This window comes from Actinia tenebrosa, unplaced genomic scaffold (assembly GCF_029948245.1).
Source record: "Actinia tenebrosa isolate PJP-AT-01 unplaced genomic scaffold, QUT_ActTen_1.0 PGA_scaffold6__47_contigs__length_16458017, whole genome shotgun sequence".
In the NCBI taxonomy this organism is placed as follows: domain Eukaryota; kingdom Metazoa; phylum Cnidaria; class Anthozoa; order Actiniaria; family Actiniidae; genus Actinia; species Actinia tenebrosa.
This window is the reverse complement of record NW_028292583.1, coordinates 1,312,225-1,327,726: the sequence shown is the minus strand read 5'-3', so window position 1 is coordinate 1,327,726 and position 15,502 is coordinate 1,312,225. Positions and strand designations below refer to the sequence as shown.

General features: G+C 46.7%; 1 protein-coding gene across 1 annotated transcript; it reads left to right on the top strand.

Moving 5' to 3' along the window:
• The first annotated feature begins 1,051 nt into the window (after positions 1-1,051).
• Positions 1,052-2,866, top strand: LOC148905802 (uncharacterized). The gene is made up of 2 exons (XM_089038870.1): positions 1,052-1,562; positions 1,716-2,866. The coding sequence occupies exons 1-2, from the start codon at positions 1,052-1,054 to the stop codon at positions 2,864-2,866; spliced, it is 1,662 nt and encodes a 553-aa protein (XP_088894996.1).
• Positions 2,867-15,502: the final 12,636 nt, after the last annotated feature.

The window sequence follows — 15,502 nt, the reverse complement described above, 5'->3', positions numbered from 1 at the left end:
ACTTGTGCATGCCAAAGTCTTTTGACCCACAAAACATCATGAAAGTGTCGGTTGCCTGTTGTTCTCTCACATGCCGTGATGTAACTCTTTCGTTTTTGTTCAAGTAGGGTAGGCACACGTCCCCGGGTGCCAACTTGAACAAGATCGGTTGTTATTAATAACCAGACTCCATGAGGGCGGATCCAGCCAAAATTTTAGGGGGGGGGGGGGGGGGCTAATTGAGTTTAGGGAGGGCCAATTGAGTTTCTTCCGTCAACACAGCGGAAAACAATATAAAAAAGCATCGTTTTTCCTGCCCCCCTGGATCCGCCCTTGTACTCATCGAGGATATCGATCATCCGGTCCTGGTATACATTATCCATCAATGAACCGAAAGTGGAGAGAATGAATAAAGGAAGGAAGGAAGGAAGGAAGGAAGGCACCTTCACTTGAAAACGATAGTTCCATAAATATGAAACTTTTTTACATGGAAGTCGTTGTAAAAAGATGTAAATGATATATGAATACTACAAAAATTGAATAAGTTAAGAATCTTAATTAAGTAGTATAGGGGATGGGGGTTCTAACACAACGACCACAAGAGGATTACCTGCGTTAATCAAGGCGACTGTTATTTCCGCAGGAGTACCCGTATAATTCTGGTTTGGTTTTTTACTAACCCCATCCCATAATATCTATTACCTTTATATGGAGTGCGAAGATTGTAAGAGAACTTTTAAGAAAGAAGCGGATTTGAAGAAGCATTTAAAGATGAGAAAGAAATGCCTGAGTAGTTATGATTGTAAATGTGAAAGGAACTTTGATACGAAGGTGAAGTTGTATTGGCATTGCCAGGACTGTGAGTATGACTACGATGATTTGAAAAGGGTCTGGAATTAGGTATAAGATATTTCCTATTATATAGATGGAATCCCAAACCAATTTCGAAACGGTGTCGATACCCGGTAACGGTGAGATTGACGTGCAACAGTTTTGGAGGCAGTCAGAAAGGAAGGTTAAGAGGACGCTCCGAAAAGGCTTAGATGAGTTAGGAGCCTTAAAAGCGAGTATAATGGTGGAGGTAACTCTATTAAAAGATGAGGTTACTACCACAGCAATGCTACGATCGAAGTCATTAGTAGTATTAGAGTCTACAGATCTGGATAGATCACTCAGCGAAGCCTTAGAAGCAATCATGGAGACACTCGCAAATTACACGAGGGAGGGATCAGGTTGGATCGTAGAAGAGGTTGAAGAAATGGACATTAGCATGGCTAGGTATGTGCCTATTTACGGAGGGAGTTACGTACCACTACCAACGTGGGTAGAAAGGAAGAAGGCCATCGTTAATGTAAAAAATGACGACGACCGCTGCTTTATGTGGGCTATAAGATCCGCACTATATCCAGTAGATAAAAACCCAGATCGAATAAATAACTACCCAACAGATGATTTGGAGTGGGATGGCGTGGAGTTCCCGATGCAGTTGATAGATATTCCCATATTTGAGGAGGAAAACGACCTAGCCATCAACGTTTACGGAGTTAGAGAGCAAACCATAGTACCGTTAGTGTTGTCAAAGAGTGAAGGAGAGCGCATACACCTCTTCTACCACGGTGGTCACTATTCATGGATTAAGCACTTGAGCAGACTATTCTACAGACACACGAAGCACAAAGGTAAAAAGTACTTCTGCGACTGCTGCTTGTTGTCATTTACTTCCTTAAAATCCCTAGAAAAACATGATGAGATTTGCCGCGGAGTAGAAGAAGTCGCACAGAGAATACAGATGCCCACGGAGAAGGAATTGTTATACGAGGATTACCGAAAACAAACCAAGGTGCCGTACGTGATATACGCAGACTTTGAAGCGATAATTACGAAAGAAGACCAGAAGAATGGTGCTACAAAAAGACTGGGATTGCATGAAATTTGCTCTTACGGTTACATAGTCGTCAGATACGATGGTAAAGCAGACCCACCAGTCATTTACCGCGGTAAGAACGCAGCAAATAAGTTCTTAGAAACCCTACAGGAGGAGGAGGAGGAGGAAGTAATAAGAGAGCGCCTGCACCGCAAGAAGAAGGTGGCATTCGACAAAGAAAGCCAAGCCGCGCATGCAAGTGCCAAGGTTTGTCACGTATGCGACCGTAACCTCCTACGATATGGTAGACAAGCTAAGAAGGCGTGGGATGAAGAAGGTAAGTATCTCGGGGAGGCTCACTTCAAGTGCGGGACGTACGCAAAGAAAGGAGAAAAAGCGGGAAAACCCTCCACGCACTGCTTGCACTGCCACAAAAGATTTGTGGAGGACTTCTACATGGATAAAGTGCTGGATTATTGCCCCTTAACGGGTGCCTACATAGGAGCAGCCCATTGGAGATGCAGAACGCACATAGACCCAGAGATGGAGATTCCCGTATTCTTCCACAACCTTCGCGGATATGACTCCCATCTGCTGCTGCAAGGTACGGATGGTTCCGACGTCAAATTCATACCTAACAACAAGGAGCGTTACATGTCCGTAACCCTAGGCAAGTTAAAGTTTCTAGATTCACAGCAGTTTATGGCGGACTCCTTAGCAAACTTGGTGAAGTATAACACGGAGTTCCCCATTTCCAGCAAATACGGTGCAGAAAGGAAAGGAGTGTACCCATATGAGTACATGGATTCCTGGGAGCGCTTTGAAGAGCCCTTACCACCCAAAGAGAGATTCTACAGCACCTTAACCGAGTCTGGAATAAAGGACGAGGAGTACCAGCACGCCTTAGACGTGTGGGAGAAATATAAGTGCCAAACGATGGGAGACTACCACGACATTTACCTACGATCAGACGTCGTTCTACTAGCCGACGTATTTCAGAGCTTCAGGAAGATGGCTATGTAGTACTACGGGTTGGACCCCGCAAACTTCTACACTGCACCTGGATTATCCTGGAGCGCTCTATTAAAGAAGACCAACGCGCAACTGGATCTACTAACGGAATACGATATGTATCACTTTATGGAAGACGGTATTCGTGGAGGCGTTTGCGGACCCAGCAGACGACATGCAAAAGCAAACAACCCACTAGTAGAGCATGATCCGGAGAAACCAACGACGCACATACTTTACCTAGACGCTAACAACCTTTACGGTTGGGCAATGTCACAGTACTTACCAGTGCGGGACTTTGAATGGGATGACATAAGGCCTATAGACTTTTACATGCAGGTAGGCAAAGAAGACGACAAAGGTTACGTGCTGGAGGTGGACCTGGAGTACCCAGAGCACCTACACGACGCGCACGATGAGTTTCCCCTGGCTCCAGAGGTAAGTGAGATACCATTTGCGCAGCTGTCACCACTGCAGAAGCAAATGTGTCCTAATTACAAACCCTACAGGAAGCTAACGATGAACCTGATGGGTAAGAAGAAGTACGTTGTTCACTACCGTAACCTGCAATTTTACGTGCGACACGGTATGCGTGTAAAGAAGATCCATCGCGTGTTGAAGTTCACGCAGGAGCCGTGGATGCATTGACTTTAACACGCAAAAGCGCACGGCAGCAAATAACGACTTTGAAAAGAATTTATTCAAATTGATGAACAATAGCGTATTTGGTAAGACGATGGAAAACATTCGTAAGCGCGTAAGCATAAAGATAGCAAGCAATAGAGAGGAAGCAGAAGGATATGTATCACAACCAGGATTTGTTAGATACGTGGAGATGCTGAACTTCTACGTGATACACATGAAGAAGGCGAACCTATTCCTGAATAAGCCTGTATACTCGGGGTTTGCAGTCTTAGACCTATCGAAGCTGTTAATGTATGAGTTTTACTACGACAAGCTGAAAACCACGTATGGAGACCGCTGCCACCTCCTTTACACGGACACTGACTCATTAATCCTTGAAATACAGACGGAAGATATTTACAAAGACTGCCTGCAGAACTTGGATGAGTACGACACCAGTGGTTACCCAAAGGAGTACTTTCTTTACTCCACGAAGAATAGGAAAGTAATAGGAAAGATGAAGAACGAGATGTCTGGGAAACCTATAGTAGAGTACGTGGGCCTGAAGCCAAAGATGTATAGCGTTTTGAAGTTAGACGGTGTGGAAAAGAAAGCGAAAGGCGTAAAAAAGTACGTCGTTAAGAAGGACGTTACACACGAGTCCTACTTAAGCGTCCTGCGTACGCGTAAGGAACAGCGGCATAAGATGAACAGCCTACGCAGCTACGGCCATCAGATACATAGCATTACGCAAGAGAAGGTGTCCCTGTCTGCATTTGATGGTAAGAGGTGGATGTGTGATGATGGTATCCATACTATGGCATTCGGGCATCACACAATAAGCAGTTCTTCTTTGACGAACCCACGCATGGGACCATCGTGAAGATAATACAGGATGGGCTGACCCTTCTTAGCTATCGCACTTCGGATCTAGTAAGTTTCCAAAGACCAATTAGGATCCGTAGCCCTTTTGGATCCTCCTTCTAATTCACCCGGCTCGTAGAGATATCGAACCGTGACATCGCCTATTCTCTTTTCCTGGGGGAAGACCGCCCTCGAACTTCTGAAGTAGGACTTGTGTTCCACGTGTTTCTTTTTTATGGCGTCCTTAGGTTTCATCCCCGTAGCCCTGGCTACCTCGTTGTTTAAAGCCACGATGACCTGGGGGAGTCTCTGGGTCCATTCCCTGTTGCGTTTGGATGAACCTTCCAACTCTTTCCAATACTGGTATCCAAAGAGACGCTCGGCCAGGGTCTTATTGAATCTTTCGACGATGCTCTGGCCCCTGTAGTATTCAGCTTTGGCTCTCCTAATCTTAGTGCTGTGGTCTTCAGGGTCTTGGTGACCACGCCCATGAACTCTGTCCCCGCATCCACTTGCAGCAGCTTGGGCCATTTCAAAACGCGCTTATAAATCCTACTTAGGGCTTCTGCGACTTCCCCACAATCCTTGCTGGTTATGGGTTCGTCGTCCTTGTATCTGCTTGAGATATCGACTACGGTCAAAGCGTATCTATAGGTCTTTCTTCTTACCTTGTCGTGCGGTAAGAAAAGCAAATCCGCCTGATGAACTTCATTGGGGGCATTTATGGTGAAGCTGGGCCTGGGAATGTACTTGGGCACGGGAAGATAAACCCGCCAGACCGTTTGTTTTCTTAACCAGTTCTTATCCGTTTCTTCTGATACCCTGGCCGCGGTCGCGAGTTTCTTGATAGCTGACGCTCCTCTCCAATAGCCTTCAGGCCCGTAGTAAATCCTCTTAAGTTTGTCCTCAGTTCGACCCATTATATGAATTCCAGGACGAGATTGATCTTTCGTCCGTTGAAATCCACTGTCTCTCCGTCCACTTTGATAGTGATGTTTATGCTTTCTACTAAATGAGACAAGTCATTGCTCAAAGAAATGGGAGTGTATTCTACCAGGTCAAATGGATGACCTTTGGGCGGAAACTTGGACATAAAAGAAGACTTTTCTCCATTGCTGTAGCTATTGACCAAATCGCAATAGACTTCATAAGAGGATGCGACTTTCCAATTCACAGGTATGGCCGTGTCGGTAATCGTCTTACCTAAGGCACATAATAAAGACCCCAATGGGTCAAACTTTCTAAAAGTTACTGAATAATTTGACATATTATGTTTGAGGGTCATTTCGTGTGGTAATCCTGTGGTGAGAGTATAACCGCGTTTTGCTAATTTCTTGGCCAGTGTGATTGGTGTGTAATGTCCATTGGGCAGCATTACGGCTTGATAGTTAGATCCTCCTGTATGCTCAGTGACTATGCCCCCAATCAAATTATACCAAGAATTGTACAAAGAGCAACTAACCAGCCGAACCTTATAGGCTTTGATGGGAGGATTTAAATACGTGGTAAAGTTATTCTTATCGCTTTCCAAAAAGACGATCATATATTAGATGAAATACGACAAAGCCACACCTCCTGCCAGCCCTGTAATACCTACGAATACCAGCTCGCTATCTTTTCGTTTCTTAAAAGGCTGGTATTAATTCTTAAACTGGGGTCTCATCAATCCCGTCGATGCCTCCGGGTGTGTTTGCGCATAGAGCTTAAAGGCGTAGTCTGTATTTTCAAAGTTCTTATCCGCCTGCATTTTGTCTTGGTAGTTCTTATCCAACCAATCCCTGTAAGCTTGTCTTTTTTCATTCCAAGCCGCCACGTCTCTTTGATACTTTTCCAGCGCCAAGTCGTGTCTCTTCCTCTCAGCTGCTAATTCTCCGCTTTTGTCACCCCTGACCAACCTATCCAAATACTGACCCCCGTAATTAGCTCCAGTAAATGCTAAAGCTGCGATAACTCCGCCTGCGACCGAGGTAGCCATTTATATATTGGGCAGGTACTTTTCCTTCCGTAGGTAATTCTTTACCATGATAGCCCCGCCAACGGCAGCGGTCATCTTGGCAAAGTTAGCGAAGCTCTTGCTTGGGTCTTCAGTAAAGTCTTCTTTGAGTACCTTTTTACCTACCCAAACGATACCCGTAACAATAGAAGTGATGATAGCTGATTCTTCAACAGTTTTCAATAACGCGGTTGACATTATATTACAAAGCGAGAAGGTTATTCCATCACGGGTATTCTGCTTCTATTAGGAGGCTCCTGTGTTACATGTACGGCCTTTAATTCTACCTTTGGTTTCGCAGCCTGCCATTGTAAGTAAAGGCTGCCTGCAGCCAAAACGACTCCTAACGCGCCAATGACGTAGCCCAGATTGATGGAGGATCCCTCTACTTTCTCTTCCGCCTTTTCTTCCTTTTTGGCTTTGTTCTTCCTGTTCATTTCTGCGAGCTTCTTCCCCGCCGCGACTCTGCCTGGAGACTTAGCCTTGGTGATTCGTTGCTCCTCCTGAGGTTGCTCTACCTTCGACTCTGGTTCACTCATTTATACTAAGGACTTGAAGGACTTGATAAGTACTTAGGGATGACTTGACTAAGTACTTATGGTGACCTGAATAACTCCCGCGGATGACTTAACTAGGTACTTGATTAGGTTCCTCGTCGACCCCGGCAAGTGCTGCCGTAAATATCCTCTCGACTTCTTTGTCCTTCTTAAAGTCCTTCCAAGACATCGTAAGTTCTTTCAAGTCGACATGCTGAGCCACGTGAAGTGCCGCAGAGGCGACTGCCATTAACTTACCACACTTCAAAGACAACCACCCACAGGTTATCTTCAACTCCTGAGCGATGACATAGTCATCTCTTATGTCCTTCTGTAGTTGCTCCACGTCGTCTATGGGCAGCGCAAGTCCAAGCAATTTAGTCGCAAGTCGGATAGCGGAGTCTGCTACGGCGTCTGTGGTTTTACTTGCAAGGGCGGCCTCGTACCTCTTATGGAAGTTCTTGACTTCCTCTTCCGACAACTTATTAACCTGCTCATGGGTTAAATCCTTACCTATCATTTCCTTACACTTCCCCGAGGACACAAGGATGTTAAGTTGTTCCTTAAGGTTACTTTCGTCTAGCTGTGCGGGGACTTCATCTATCAACTGCTCAATCTCCATATATGTTAACGTCATACGGAAATCTCAAAGAGAAGACCATGTAGGAATACTCGTGCGTCTTCAGGCGGCGCATGTACTCCCGCAGCTGTTCTTTGGAGATCTCGCCGCCGTAGTCGCTTAAGATGGTTTCCAGATCACTCTTACTGGGTGTGTAGAAGACGACCAAAGAGCCTATGTTTTCCCTAAAAGGCTTGGAGACACTGGTAAGCTGCTGCGAGAGCACCCAAACACTGATATTGTCATGTCTGCCGCTAAAGGCGAGTTTAACGAGCTCGGAAGTGCGTCTTTTTACGTCATCCCCACAGGCAATGTCATCTAGTATGAAAAGGGTTTGCGTTTCCTTAGGGAATTGCCTATGCCAAAACTTTAAATGTCCAGATAACTCGTTAGGGTCCAATATGTCATCAAAGAAGTCGTCATCTTTTACGCCTATGCCCGTCCAGGTGCGGTTGTTCACATATGTGGGGCAAAGCAGCACTATGTAGTCAAATCGATATCTAAAGGGTCCTAGCAGTTGCTCTACTACGAATTGGGTTTTTCCGCAGCCGGTAGGTCCTACTATCAGCGCATTACAAGGCATGTGATCTGGGTTCATTATCTATATTTAATGAATCCCCTCCATATATATGGAGGCAGTTCAAGGAATGGTTGATATTGTCAGGAAGATGTCAGATCTGGAGAGGACGGTTGAAATGCAAAGGGAGGAGATAGACCGGCTAAATGGACGCGTGCAGGAGCTATATGAGGAAATGTGCGGCCTGAAGCGCTCTGAGAGATTTGGTGCCCTGGTAACGATGGCCATGTGGGCTAAAGAAAGCCTTGTTGACTTTATGAAGTATCCCCCGTAAACTATTCGAAAATCCTCTCAGAATGTTGTATGGAGGTTAAAATATTGTTAAGTATATATGGAGTGTTCCAACTGCAAGAAGGTACTCAGTACCAAGCAAAGACTGCGGTATCACGTTGAAAATGGTGTTTGTATGAAGAAACCCGCCAGTAGGGCTGGCATAGATTGTAATAGGGAATTCAGTACCTTGCAGAAACTACAGCAGCATGTTAAGAAGGGCATTTGCCGCAGGACAACAGAATGTAGTTACTGTGCTAAGGTCCTTAGTAGTCGTCAGCGTTTACAAACGCATAAAAAGAAACATGAGAAAAGATATCAATACTTCTTTACGAAGTACGATTTAGAAGGAGTGGATTGTTGCCAATCGATGCCTTAGAAGGTGTCCCATGGACTAACAGGGAATATTGGAGGCAGCCGTGCGCGGCCTGTGGATGTGTAAGAGAAGAGGAGCACATATTCGACTGTCTCTTAACAAGAATTTAACCCCCACGCAACATTTCCAAGGCATTTCTCAAAAGAGTTTGGCGGGCGGCTTAACAAAGTCTTAACCCCCATTTAACATTTACAACCATTTTCCCTTGGATATATGGACTGTATTACGTGTGAACCCCCTGCAGACTGCATCGTTAAAAAAGAGTCGCCGAGCAGAGATACGACTGTCGACGACCCTATTTTGAATGCGCCTAACCACATAGAGGCGAAGGAAGGACGCACTTTGCGACGTCAAACGCCCAGCAACCATCCTTCTTCCCATACGACTTCAGATGCGTAAACTCCTGTCCTTCTATGACGTACCTTACGCGATCAGGTGCCCATAGGCTGTACGTATGCGTGTCGTCCTTGAGAAGTAGCCGCAAGCGGTCGATATCCTCAAAGGCGACATAGTTTTTTATTTCGTATTCCTTACCGTGCTCTAACTCCCTCCAATGGATCTGCTTCACCGCCTTGAATGCCATATATTCTATGGAATATCTTTAAATGCGTCCTTAGAGTCTCCGCGCTTTTGAAGCGCTTGCCGCAGATGCACGGCAGGCGCATTCCTTGCGCATACTCCGCGATGCTGCGGCAGATGTTGTCGTAGTCGCTGCTTATTAGCACCTTGTAGCCATTCTGCTCGTATTTCTGCATGAGCGCCTGCTGGTCCGCAGATAGGACGCCGCTGCCTTTGGGAGTCTTTAGCTCGACGCAGAGGCCTCTATATCGCATATGCCCGTTTAAGATGAGCAGGTCTGGCTGCCCCCGTTGGTAGCCCTTCTGCCAACACTTTATGCGTTTGCCGTCGCTATCCTGCAGCTCCCCCAACCCCGGCGCGATGAGCATTTGCGGGTAAAAGCGGCGGACGTAGTCCACGACTTTCTTATGCAGGTCGAACTCATTTTCGATCTTGAATACCAACTTGTTTGGACCATTGAAGCGCTGTTCTATTGCGTACTTACCAGTCTTGCGCAGCGCGGGCAGGACGTCCTCAAAGACCCAATTGCGGAACTCTACGGCCCGGGGCAGCTTGGAACTAAATATTAACTCGTAAAGGCCGGGCTCGGAGATGAACACGGAATGTGGCTGCGCAGTAAAGGAGCGGTGATTTGAAGCCCCCCGCATATCGGCCCATCTTTTCTGGTATTTGTCAGCAACATGTACTCTAATAGCATTTCTGGTGCGTTCATATCCTAACGCAGCAGCCACCTCCTTCGCTTTGAAGTACAGTTTGTCACCTTGCACCACGCATTGCAGTTTGGTATCGTTGTTTTCGAAGACGCGTAACATGGTATATTAGTCAAATATTTCATTCTTTTTTTTCCAGGATGGCGAATCAATACGCAACGCTCTTTAGCTGACTCATTTCTACGCTTAGCTGCGCGTCAGACACAACGAAGACGTAGCAGTTTATCTTAGTAGTGTCGCTGGCATGTTTGGTGCGTTTAATCTCCAAAGTAATGCCGTCCTGGGTGTTTACCAGCCGCAGCCCCTGACCATGCATGGTTTCGTCGTTGGTGGTGCGCATGTCTATCCATAACGCGTACTTGTCCGTGAATAACTCCTTTGGGGCAATTTGGTCACCAAACTTGCGTGCGACTTCCCGGTGCATGTCCGCAGGCTTTATCCCTTGAGAGTAGACCTTGTTAGGTACTCCGTTAATACTAACGCCTACGTTGGTAATGTTAGGATTAAAGAATACCTCGGAGTCACGCAATCCCGCGGTGTATGTCTTTGCGAACAGCAACATTAACCCCGTAAGGCTGCGCCTGGGAAGGTTAATGCTTTGGTTGATAACCTCTTCGACGTTGTTCGTGAAGCTGAACGTCTTGTACATTACCACGTGATCGTATAGGAATGCCTTTCCTGCACTATACTCAGCACCCGCGCTACGAGCCAGCTCTTCGCTGTATACCGTCTCGTACTGCAGCTCTAAGTTAGCAACGGAGTATGGGTGGACGGCTGCTGAACTTACGTCCTTCCCCTGCAGGATGTTCGTAGTATCCGCTAGGGTCACTTCGAACTGCAGTTCACTTAGCTGCCTGGGGTAATACGCGCCGTGGTTCGTAATCACCTCAAAATCTAATGGAATAACATATTTAGTACCGTAGGCCGTCTTTATTTCGTCTTCTCCTGAGGCGCCAGAGGCTGCGCTTCTTACCTTGCGTATGGCATCGCTGGCGATTCCTTGCTCTATCTTTTGCGCGCGGTCAAACGCAGTCAGCCATAAGTCTTTGTACGTGGTATACAAATCGTACCTGTTTAAATCCAAAAGGGATTCCCCGGCGAACTTGATTCTCATCTTAGAGACAAGGTTTCTGCCTGCGTTATTAACGACATGACGCGCGTCTGCGGTATCTGGCTGCACCGTTAGGTCAAACCTTAAAGCCAAGGTGCATGGCACCAATACTAGGTTATCCGTTAGGCGAGGCACGCCTACGTACAAGGTTTCCCCTGGTTTTGCGCTGCTGGGAGTAAAGGTGACCCTATGAAAAGTGCGTTCTGCCTTTAGTCCGCCAACCTGCTTAGGTAACGTGTTTGGATCTAACTTTGGGCTTATCATATATAATGGAAGTAGAAGGAACGGATTTTGGCCCCACTGCCGAAGAAGACCAAGATAACATTGGCTTCACGGACGAGGACTTTAGAGACTTTACCACGGCCTCAGAGGTCGATCCCCTAATTTACGACATGGCCCTAGAAAACAAGTATGGCACGACCACGGCGCAACGAATCAAGGAGCAATTGCGCCGCATGTGGCCCTTTAAAAGGCCTAATGAACCTATGCCCCCGTACTTACAACTGCGAAATATGGACGAGCAGGGGGAAACCGTAGAGGGTGCGGCCGCGCGGGAAACCGTAGAGTGGGCCGAGCGAGAGCTACGGATACGCTACCCCAATTTCGAGGCCGACGACATGAAGCTCACAGAACGCGGAAACAAAGTTCTTGTAAGCGTCAGAGACATGAGATATCCCGGCGCTAACCGTAGGACCAAACCCTAACTCCTTTTTGATGATAGTGGCTCGGTCAAGGTTAACGTAGCCAGGTTGCGGGGCTTCCAAGAGGCCACCAGGAGTGCCTTAGAAAGACTGGAAACCCTGAACGAAAGGGTCGCGTTAGAAAAACACGCCTAGAAGCTGCAGGGGGCGTTGGAAGAATCCAAAGCAGAACACGCGAAACAACAACGACTACTCGCCGATGCTCATTCAAAAGAAATGGCTAACAAGGACGAGCGAATCCTCGAATTAAGGGAGGAACTGGCTAATATTGAACGCCAACAAACCCAGGCTGAAACGGCCTTCGATCTTGCCCTGCGAGACCTGAACATGAGCAAAGAAGAAGCCAAGGGCCTGCAAACCACTATAGCCGGCTCCTTAGAGGAACGGCGACAGTTGGTTGCCGAAATTGACACCAAAGAAGAGCAAATCCGGCAACGAGATCAGGCTATCGAAGACCTGGAGAAACAAATAGAGCGGCAGCAGGAGGTAATTAATGACCAGACTCGTCCCGAAGAGGAAAGGGAGGCGGCCCAAAGGGAATCAGAAACCCTTCAGGCGAAAGTTGCGGAATTGCGAGCGCAAAAGGAAAAGATGGAAAAAGAGTTAGGGCTTACAACCAAGGAAAAGATAAAAAGGTTTCTGATGAAGAATGGTGTTTCGATAACATTCGCCATCGCTATTTCAAGCGTGCTGGGATATGTCCTATCCGTGCTTAAGAGCGTGCGCGCGGGTGCAAGCGCGGGTGTAAGCAAGTTAGGAAAGGGTTTGACGAACTTGGGAAAAAAGATGGCAGCCAGCATTCCGGGGCTGCTCGGATCTGTCCTTTCCTTGGTATTGAAGACCGGTGGGGAACTGTTTAAGTTCCTCGGAAATAACATCTGGATATTAGTCGTAGCTATCGGCGTGGTCCTCCTGAAGAAGGTGAAGGCTTAATCTTGTCCTTCTCATCGGGCGGCGTCCTGCTTTGAGGATAATGAAAGACAGTATTAGCACCGCCCTGGTAATTCGGAACTAGCGGCAACACACTCATGGTAGAAATGGGATTATGACTCCAGACTGCATTAGCAGGCCTGCGACCTACGCGACTTATCCCAAACTTACCATCGTCAGAAGTGACTTGCAACTTAGCATATTTACAATTGGCTAACATATGAAAAGTCACTGGCGTTAGGTCTTCGGGGGACCTTGTGTAGAGCTCCATCGAAAAATGGGTAACTTTCCTAGTGTTCGTTGAAGTTCGATAAGGAAGCAGGGGCTTATTATTTTCATCGATAAGTCTAAACCCCACATTCGCATGCGTATTTGCATTAATGTTAATAGTGCAAATGACCAATGCAGTGCCCCCAACTTCAACCCACATTCCGACGTCATGCCAAGCAACATCGTCATATCCCTCTTCATCTAAGCGATGGGTATAGCGCGTCTCCCTCACGTATGGATTCATATATCCCAGGCAACAAAGTTACCTTCTAGAGGCTCATTACCGTCAAAGTGCTGATGGTCATGTGGTTATAGATAGTATTCCTTTGATTTTCTATGCTATTTATGCAAACGCTTCCGGTGTCATCTACGCGTATTTGTAGTTTTACTTTCCCATGGCAGTCGGCAACTAGGTGAAAAGTCCAAACGGAAAGATTCTCAGCGCTATTCGTTGGCGGCTCTACTGAGAAATGCGTAGGCTCTCTGTTATTCGTTTTCACGCGCATGGGCTGTAATACTCCATTGTCATCACAAAAGCGAAACCCTATGTTCGCATTACTAACGGCCCCCAAAGAAAGACTGCATATTATCAGCTTCTTTCCTGAGTAGTTCAAATCCACAGACATCCCGGTGACATCAACCCAAGCCGCCTGGGTGTATTTTTTCTCGCCTGTGTAAGTCGTATGGACACAATCTACTCCAGCTACGTAGGGGTTGTTCATCGCCATATATAATAGCTCAGACCAATGCTTGCAGCTGCTAGGCCGGCTTTTAGTAAGTTATGGTCATATTCCTCAGGTATCGTAGGCATAACATAGACCTTCTTTGTGGGCTTGGGAATTGGTTTTTCTGTGTGCAACTTCTTTGGCTTCTCTACGAAGTGAGGAATGCCCTTGGTCACGTCATTCACCCCAAACTTCATATCCTTAGTAGCTCGTTGAAGTTTGTTGTTATAACCCACGACGGAATGGGTGTTAATAACCAAATCACTTGGCATTAACCAACAACCAGGACTCAGGGCGTAATCCAGCCGCACCTTTGATTGCTGCACCACCAATTGATATCTCTGCACCGACTTGGATATGTCATTTTCTATTATTGCAGACTCAAATAAAGTTAGGAATTCCTGTTGCGTTTCCTGCGAAGCACCTTGGGATCCAACAATGGGGCTGCGGGTATTTACCTGTGCTCCTAAAATGCAGTAGACGAATGCTTCAATGCTGCGGTTAATCCTAGCTAGGTTTCTTAGACCTTTTCCTTTCAATAGTACGAATGGATCCCAGGGGCTGGGGTAAATCGTCTCAATTCTATCGATCAGAGTAATGTCATTCTTACGACCGCCTAGGTCATAAAACTTCAAAACCCCTGGGTATTTTTGATGATACATGTCTGCCGGACGCACGCCGTTAACATGCCAAGCATAAATGATGCCTAAGCCATGCGTGGCCACCTCCCGATAACGAAAGTCCCTTTGCTGCGGCTTAAACTCATTCATTAGCCTTTCTAGGGCGGCGGAGTCGTAATAGTTATTCATTCTATTGAATGGCTTCTCCCCTGGCAGTGGCACGTGCAGCTCCTTCAATATACGACGCATAGTAAAGGCAACGTGAAAACTTAGAAAGGCAATGTCAAACATGTCCGCGGCAACCCCACAGCCCTTCGTGGCTGCCCAGACGGCAAAGTTCAACTGCTGCGGCCAATACCCAAAGTTGGGTCCCTTTAGCCATTCTCGGGCTTCTTTTCCTGTGGTGTGCGTGAGGTTAAGGTCCTTAAAGATATTCCTTACTACTACGTCAAACGTTTGCTTACCCACTGGAATCTTCAAATGAGTTACCATCTTATCAAAGTCGTTTGCACCACCTTCCGCGTCGTAAAATGGGTAATCCTCTGTCGTCATTAACAGACTCCTTGGAAAATTAGGTTGCGCTTCTTCCTTTATTAACAAATGCTGCGCCCTCTTCTCATGCTTTGGCTCCAAGTCTGCATTGCTATACGTCCTTGATCCTTTAAAGTAAATCCCATCGGGTCTGCGCTCAAACTTACTGGCGTCTGCATGTGGAAACATCTTCCTAAACGCCCTCCAGTTGGCATAATCCCGTATGTCATGATGTGGTTGCTCCCCAATATCATTCCCAAAAGCGTCGTACATTAGTATATAATGGATGTAATACCGTCAGCCCCTCAAATGTATCCAGATATTCCTAATTATCACACTACCACCAAAGACACAGATCCCAACGAATTAAACGCTGAAAACTTTCGTTTGAACAAAGCAAACTTAATCCTGGCTTACTTAGAAGGGCAGGTGAAGCATTATGAGGAAGTCAGGAAGAAGTATGCCCGCGCCCGTAGCACTTTACACAAGATTGCTATAACAACCGGGTCTATGTCTATTGCGTTAACGGGCAGCGGCGTTGCTACTTCTTTAACTGGCCCCGGCGTCGTCGTAGGGGTTCCTTTGGCCGGCGTTGGGGCAGCCTGCGGTATT

Coding starts and splice junctions, on each gene's coding strand:
- LOC148905802 (XM_089038870.1), top strand. CDS start 1,052: ATGGTGGAGGTAACTCTATTAAAAGATGAGGTTACTACCACAGCAATG. Junction 1,563..1,715: donor ACCGTTAGTGTTGTCAAAGA/GTGAAGGAGAGC, acceptor TAAAATCCCTAG/AAAAACATGATGAGATTTGC.